The sequence below is a fragment of the Merops nubicus genome, unplaced genomic scaffold (assembly GCF_000691845.1).
Source record: "Merops nubicus isolate BGI_N331 unplaced genomic scaffold, ASM69184v1 scaffold10058, whole genome shotgun sequence".
NCBI lineage: Eukaryota > Metazoa > Chordata > Aves > Coraciiformes > Meropidae > Merops > Merops nubicus.
The window spans coordinates 13,178-21,530 of NW_008625118.1; the positions used below are offsets into that span (position 1 = coordinate 13,178).

Below are 8,353 nucleotides of genomic sequence, written 5' to 3' on the forward strand. Positions count from 1 at the left end.
TTCCAAAGGTCTTGAGTTTCTGCCATCGATTGAAACAATATGAAGACATGGCCTTTAATTTCAGAAAGAGAAGATTGCATGCTTGCAGTATTTTTGAGTAGCACTTGTCACTATCAGAGCACAATACAGAACATGATTGAGTTCATTTCTTAACTAAATAACCTAGTCCTTGAAAACCTGTTCTTTAATGCAAGACAGCATCAGTGACGTATTACAAAATCATTTACTAGAACTGGAAAATTACTTTTATAAATATCACATTATATCACAGTTTCTCTTCTGTACCCCTTGCTTGCTGGGAGTGCAGGGTGCTTTGTACAGTTACTTCCCCTGCAGACATGGGATTTGAAAACTTCTTTTCATTTGAACACAGAAAACCCCCTGAATTTCCATCGCTGCAATTCAATAGCTCTATCAAAGACTGCTCTTGCATTTTCATAGCAGTAATTTATTTTCTCCTTGACGTAAACACAAATTCATCAGAAATATTTACTAGGTCAACTTCTAAGCTCAACTAAGTGGGAATTATGTCAAAATACAAGCACAAACCAGAGGGTTAAAACGTAATTCTAACAAGATGGTAAACAGTAGTGAAAACAAGAAAGCTCTAAGCAGCCAGATGAGATTAAATTTGTCATCATATCACTGAAAACAAGAAACAGAACAAAGTTCCTTATAGAGCAGCAGATATACTATGTGCCCAAAGTCTGACGTTGTTCTGTTAAAAGTTTTCTCTGAAGAAAACATTCTATACGACTTCCAGCAGCACCAATGCGTGCTGCACAAAAATTCCTCACTGCTGTTCTTCAATACGTTGCAGGCAGAATGTTGTGCACTGCTAAGTAACAGCTTCCTAATATTCTGAATTTTAGAACACAACCAAGTTGTCTGAGATGTAGGTAAAATAAAAAAAAACTAACGAGGATTTAAAACTCTAGATGGCACACTCATACAGTAAAAGACTATAAATCTGATAGGTTCACCTATATTTTCTTGGCTTACCTGAAACATACATAATCTATCTGGAAATACTGTTCTGAGGTCAGTTTGTGAATTACTGTTCTAAAAGGATCTGCCCAATTTCCCCAATTTACAATTGGGTGATTAATCTACTACCATGCAGTATTTGCAGTTTTGTATTTCAGCAGTACTGTATCCAGTTAATTTAAGGTTCCACATACTAGTCATTCTCATGGCTAGGCACCCATCCTGTCACACTGTCGTACTCCAGTCCCCTTCATGGATAATGGGAATGAAATCTTATAGGTTTCTAATGGCACAGTCTTACACAACAACCAGTTCAGCTATACAGGTTTTCATGCTTTGAACACACAGAGGAAGTGTTTGTTGCTGCTTTGTTTTTAAGCTCAGCTTTGTTTTATTTCATCAAGTCCAGGGTCATAAAACGGACATTTTAATACACAGCCTTTAACTTACCCATCTAACAGAGCAGGCAGTACAAAATCTGAAACACAAATGACCTTGGATGGTGGTAACAGTCATGAAAATGCTATCACAGTATTTCTACCAGAACCTGTTGGGGGTACGTTGCTGCCCTTGCACAAGCTGACTGAAGCTGCAGTGGCTGAGGCTGAACGGGCACAGCACGCCGCTGAGCGGCGCCCAGAACGGCCAGAGCTGAACAAGGCATGGACTGGGGTGCTTGACTCACTGTCCTAGTAAACAAACAAGTGCCTAAAGACAAATGTAACTTAGATATACAGCATGCTAGGTGCTTCCTGCTAATGGTGTCAAACCTGTTTTACCCTCCAGGAAGCGCCAGGCGGCTGAAGAAGCCACCTCACCCTCCGAGCGCAGCAAGGCTGGGTTACTGTAGGGGAGCTAAGGCCGCACAGCCTCCAGCCCGGGGAACCACAGGGCTCCCACACCATGGCACAGAGCCAGTGCAGACCAGCACAACTGATGATGTGAGAAGTGTCCGCCAAAGGACGCCCAACAGGAATTAGAAGTACATATGCCTCTATTGATTGGAGAACCTTGTGGACGTGGAAGCGTTTGCCCACACAGCCACGCAGAAGAACGTCTCTGGCCTGAAGCCTGCGCAAGGCACCTCTGACATAAAGTACAGGACTGTTCTCTCCACTGCTACAGTATTGGCTATCAACTCACTAACAGAACTATTAACATCAATTTTTTTCTCTAATAAACTGTATTCGTAATCACTCCTTGCTGTTCGGTAAACATTTACTAGGAAATGTACATGTGTAGCATGATTTTATTTTTAAATATGTAAATAAGAGAAATTTGCAACATATATTCTCATCTGCATATATAAATTCTTAATTTCCATTTGCAAGTCCAAGAACTCGGTGTGATTTTTTTAAAATCATTTCAGAAGTTTATTTCTACAAATTATGGCTTAAAAGTAGGTAATGTAGATACAAAAATCTGAACAGACTGATGTGCAGCACATGTCATTTATGTTGCCTATGTGGATAAATTATTAATTTCAGTGGGTATTCATCATATTTGTCATAGCAGCAATAAATAGGCATTTTACTTTCCATAAAATGTTGTTTTAGGTAGCATGTTAATCAATACAAAATTAACTTTTAAGAGCACTGGAGTAACATAACCCGTCGGTCATTACAGGTTGATCACAGAACTGGAAAAATCTAACATTGGATCTTTGTGCCAGCCTAAGACTGAGTGATCTGCAGGGTCTCCAACATGTCTTCCACTGCCTTCAAAGAGTATTTTGTTTCTTTCTTACTGCGACCTGCAAACTAAACAACAACAAAAAAGGACTGTTATTTGTCATAGATCAGAAATTCTGTGCATAGATCCTGTGTAAATAATACTTCTGAACATTAATTACCAAAAATTAACTCTATTTACAAACCAAAAAGCACAGCCTCTATTGTTTCACTAAAACTAAGCATTTTTACTAGAATAGAAGCTGTATCACTCTTCCACTAATAAGTAATGAAAAATACAACAGGATTATATAATTTTGCTCAGTTGCTCTGAATTTCAGTGTTCACCACTAACAAATATCTCACTTTGAAATTTAACATTTATCTAAATAGAGATCTTCCTGATGTTTTGTCTATTCTGTAAGCCTTACACAATTTTTATTTCAGCCTTGATTTTTTTATGTGAACCAAATTACATTATACTAATAATTTAAATAGTAGCAAGACTTGGACCTGTTACTGAAGAGAATCCATTTTCTATTCTTGTTATAGCAAGACCTAAAAAGTTCTGCTTGACACAATCTACTGTAAAATAATCCAGTCATGATATAAAATTATTTTATGGCTCAAAGTGACTGAGTAATAACCTTGTATTTGACTGCAAACTACTATTACAACAGCAATTTCAGAAAGCTTTTGAAATAAAGTCTGTCTTGATAGCAAAGACATAGCTTAATAAATACTAAAGACTTTAGATTCCCTAAGATATATGTGTCCAGGTTTGGGAAAAGAAGGGGTAGAAGATGCCGATCATCCCACGCTGACCTCAAGGGGCTTTTCTACCCATACTGAAAATTCCCATCACTCATCAGCCATATATCTAAGGCCGTGGATTTATTGACTAGGTTGGTCTTCAGTCAAATGAAACTCTCAATCATTTTTAATACACCTGCATTAAAAAGTTTTGCATTGGGGTTGGAAGGGGTGGTAAAGAAATTACAGAAGTAGTAACTATACCTTGCTGCTAGTAAAATAGCCTATTCTCTACCTAAACGTTAACATCTAAACACTCAATAAATTTCCAGTTTAATGTTTTTTATTTCAAATACCACTGGTGTCTCGCATAGTTAGCTCTTGATTTATAATGTGTCCCTTCTCTCTTGTAATTAACTTAATTTAGCAAACTCTTCATGACCTGTTAAGAAAGATTAAGTCATCAAACTCAGGTAATATCACACCAGCAACAAGCTGCAAGACCTGTTAACCCGGTTTTGACCCCCAGGCTACAATCTAACATTGGGATTCCCAATCAGTACTGAGTTGTTAAAAAAAAGCTTTTCCTTTACTGTGCCAAAGCTAATTTCAAATTAAATAGCTAGGAAATTAAATGTTTTTATTGTGACAATGCTTTATAGTTAAGAGACATACTAAAAACACCATGTTCTCATTGTTCATCTTTCCAGATGGTGAACTGATGTGCCATGTTTTGGCTCTAGTAGTATATATAAACCTATTCCTCTGGTTGTGCCCTTCCCATAGTGATCTGCAGTAGACAACTTTAGAGAAAAATCAAATATTTCTTACTCTTCTTCTTCACTCTCCCAAGTGAGAGAATTAACTTTTGCTTGGATTGAATTTAATACAACATCCTCTTTTGGTCCACGCCAAACAAGCATAGTCCTGAGCAGATACTTGGGAAGTCCAAATTCTTTCATTAAAAAAACGGTAAATGAAAAAACAGAACTCAAAATCCTTGTCTGAAAAATTGTTTCAAATTCAAAGCAATCAAAGATTTTAATAAAAGCCACAGAAGCCTGAGTATACTGTGGTCAAGATGCATGCTTGGCAAGACATACAGAAAGGATGCAGAGGAGAGCTTCAAAATAAGAAGAATTTAACTTATTTTACTTCTCTTCAGGGACACTGAAAGCAAACCTGACATAAGATGTTAGTTTAAAAAAAGGTGCTTGCTCATTTCAAGAGTGGTTGCCTTCATGATACTGACGTGTATTTTAAGCTGAACAAATAAAACCAAACTCTGCGTCATAACGAACAGAGAAATGCTTGGAAATGTAATCACTTCAAATTTGCCCTGATGAACAATTATTTTGTCTATTCTGCCATTACACAGCAATTTGACTGATTGAGCCGGAATCCATTTCTTAAAATCATGATTTAATTTTCTGTTTCCCAAATGGTTTGTAACAAAATCACCTCTCTCCAACCATAAATAATATGTGGATTGCTAACACAGAAGAATTTAGCAATGTACCCAAGAAGCTTGTATCTGGAAAATTACTACGAGTAGGATCACATTAAAGATTTTTGTGAGCATTAATCAAATGTGCCTGCTTCTGCTGAAATACTTCTACCAGAGGACATGCTAAACTAATTACCTAATTGCAGAGCTCAAGGTAGTCATGTTTTGTTTTGATGTTAAAGTAACTGGGACTCATGTCCCCAGTCAGAACAAATCATGTTCTTCACAGGGTCTGCACAGACAGAGAATAATCCAGTTTCCCAGTGATAAGACAAAACTAAGCTTATGATAATAATATGCTTTAAATAATTCTTTGAATAATGAGTACTTCTCGAAAATAAATAAAATCAAATTTTATTTGGGTTGGATTTTTTCACTCGGTCAATTAAGTTTAAGTGACCTAGAGAATAATGACCCTTTTTTTTAGCTCAGAGTGTGTATCAGCAGCCAGGAATTCCAGCTCCATACAGCAGCCCTAGCCACAAAACCTTTCTGTCTTCCTGCAAAAGTTTACATTTCTCCTAGATGAGGCACAGATGAAAAGTGCTAATCAGCATGGAGGGTTATTTATTTGACATCAAAATAAATATATTAACCATATGGAGCATCAAGTATCTTTGCTTTTCAGAAAATTATTTAAATCAACTATTCTTTATTGCCATGTTTACCTGTAAAGAAACTGCTGTGCAGTCTAACCAACACTGGTGGAAATAAGGTTTTCTTTTACACCCAAAGACTGTTTTAAGTGACAAGAAACGAAAAAGTTCCTCTAATTTCATACAGGAAAAGCAAAAATCGAGTGCCAAAGCAAACTGCTTAAATGAGAGAATAAATTGAAGAATAGGACCAGTAAAAATACTTCAAATAAATTGCATATAAAATTAAAAATAAACGCAACTATAGCCAGTGCTGAATTTGATAAAATAAAGGCAGTTTTCCAAAACGACTAAGCAAACTGCTGGTAATTCAAGTTCAAATCCAGACTGAAAATGGAGAAAGATCTCACTGCAAGAAATGTGCTCAAAAGTTAACTTCTTGAATTAATAACTTTGTATTTTGAAGTCACTAATTCATATAATTTGTCGAGGCAGCCATGTCAGGATTCTAAATGCATCTTATTCTCTAGAACATGACTACTAGAAAAAATTGCATTTAACAGTATAAGAAGGTCCAACTAATAAAACTAGTCCATGACAAACTCAACAAGCTTTTAAGGCTCTTATTACACTTTACAAAGTGTTTTGGATAATGCAAGGACAGTGGGGAGGATTTATAGAGATAATGTAAGTATCTAGCTCAGAAACTGGCTAGACAATGCTCCACAAATGGAGGAATGCTAAGGGCTTCCACTGCCACAATCAACCAAGATTTCGTTCTTAGTTCCAAAAGATGACTGTTTCCAACCACTCAACATGCTAAAGGAGCGACACACCAGTACTGACTCACAGGGGAAATTGCCACCTACTACATCACCAAACACCAGTTGCTGCAGCAGTTGGATGCTCTACGTCTGAGACACACACCCTGGAGTGGCCAAACCCTTCTGCAGTCGTCTAATAAGCTCCATAGGGTTGGGCTGGGGTGGTCCAGCCCAGCTGCAGTCACTAGAGCTCCATGTGGTATTTCTATGAAGAGGAAGGGGCTGTTCACACCATTTGCTCGCCAAATCCTAACTTGAGCACTTCCATTTTCTGTATAGCTAAATTCCCCCTGTGATTCCAGTCAGATACAGTCTTTGTCACTTTATGTCCGGAACAGCTAAAAAGTGCATCTGAATCATGCAACATGTCATAAAAGTATTAAGTCACAGAGAAGTTATGACATGTGTTTTAAGCATACGTTAGCTGTGTTAACGTGATCTGTTCTGGTAAGCATCAACCAGAACTGCTTAACATAGGATGTGAAAAAGCTTCACACAAACTGTGGCATTGCACTTCCCAGCAAAGAAAAAACAATAACAAAACCCCCTAAACAAAGAACAACCCTCCTTTGCCCTCCTCCCCAAAACTCCCCCAATGCCATCACACTCCCTATACAAAGCAAATTTTGTTAAGACATATTGTGATGCTAACAGAAAGATATGTGGAGATGCGAAAAAAACAAAAAAATAAGGCAAGTTTAGCTGGCTGTGAGTCAAGTTAACTACAAACTGTCATCAGTGCAATTTTATTATATTTAGAACCAGGAGATGCCCATTTCTGGATCTTATTCTTATTATGCCACCATTCCATAGCCAACACCGGTTTTACATTTCCATCCTGATGCACCTGAACGTGTCCGTTTCCCAAAAGTGCTAACAGGTCTCAACTGGTGCTTTGAACTGGGAACTTCAGTCATAATATTCACTTAAAACATGTTCAAAAGCCCTCTAATCTAAGCAGTTCATTTTATTAAGATGTAGAGCATGGAATAAAATTTTTACCCAAAATCCACACATCTTTTAGAACCTATCTTGTTCTATCAATGGTGAATCCACTGTGCATTCTGTTCTTCAAAGGGGCTTTGGGGTTTTTTTTTGTTCCATCTATTTTTTTAAAATCCTGCAATACTTGGATTTTCCATCAATGTTGTGCTTACAAGAATGTCAGACATACTGAAGTCAAAAGAGGTCCTACTTATTTATGAGAAATCGGACAAAGCTGGTAATTCATACACACCTTACTGTCACGAGCAGAAAAACGGTTTATTAATGAAAATCAAGGAGTCATTTAAATAGCAAAAAAGAGGAACAAACTTGAGGCACACAAGTAAAACATGCTTAATTATGTCCTCAGGGATACAACATTATTCACTTTAAAGCACAGTCAGAAGCTACAGGGCCAATCAGGGGAAATGGAAAATAATTCAGGGTTGCAACACATCAAAAACACGTCAGCCACACGAAGCTACACTCCTGGCAATGAACTGAAATACAGTGTATTAAGAAAACTGCATTGGCCATAAAAGAAAATCCTAATTGAAGTCTGAAATAGATGGAGCCGGTCGAAAGGCCGTTTGGTAGTATTAACTGTGAAACAGTAGCAGCAAGAGAAAAATTAAATATTGGTCTCTGATACTGAAATATTACAGACAGAAAGAAGTGTTACATGTACAGAAAGTCTTTTTATTTAATATCAATATTTTTGCTCAGAAAAAAGTTCTGAGGAGAACCGGACAGCATGATATTGATGTTCAGGATTATACATAAATTTGATTAGTAGAACATTAAAAATAGCTGGGAGTTAAATAGACACACTATGTTTGGGATGCACAGACAGCAGAACCTATGAGCTAAAGCCTGTTTTCATTCATAGTTATAGAAAAAATACAGAGGCTTCTAATACAAAAGCAAACGTAGATGATTATGCATAACTTTTGAAACAGCTGAAAGACTCATAACGCCTTTGGTGAGTTTTGATTATGGCCTACAAAGTCCGTATCTTCACAATTCAGCAGG

The 8,353-nt window shown here is 37.1% G+C and overlaps 1 protein-coding gene across 1 annotated transcript in view; it reads right to left on the bottom strand.

The window, feature by feature from the left end:
* Window positions 1-2,345: 2,345 nt before the first annotated feature.
* Window positions 2,346-8,353, bottom strand: part of EMC2 (ER membrane protein complex subunit 2) — a 44,433-nt gene continuing 38,425 nt past the window's right edge. The window contains exon 11 of the mRNA XM_008945571.1: window positions 2,346-2,747. Coding sequence (XP_008943819.1) covers window positions 2,661-2,747 — 87 coding nt within the window. The 3' untranslated portion in view covers window positions 2,346-2,660. The remainder of the gene's footprint in view (window positions 2,748-8,353) is intronic.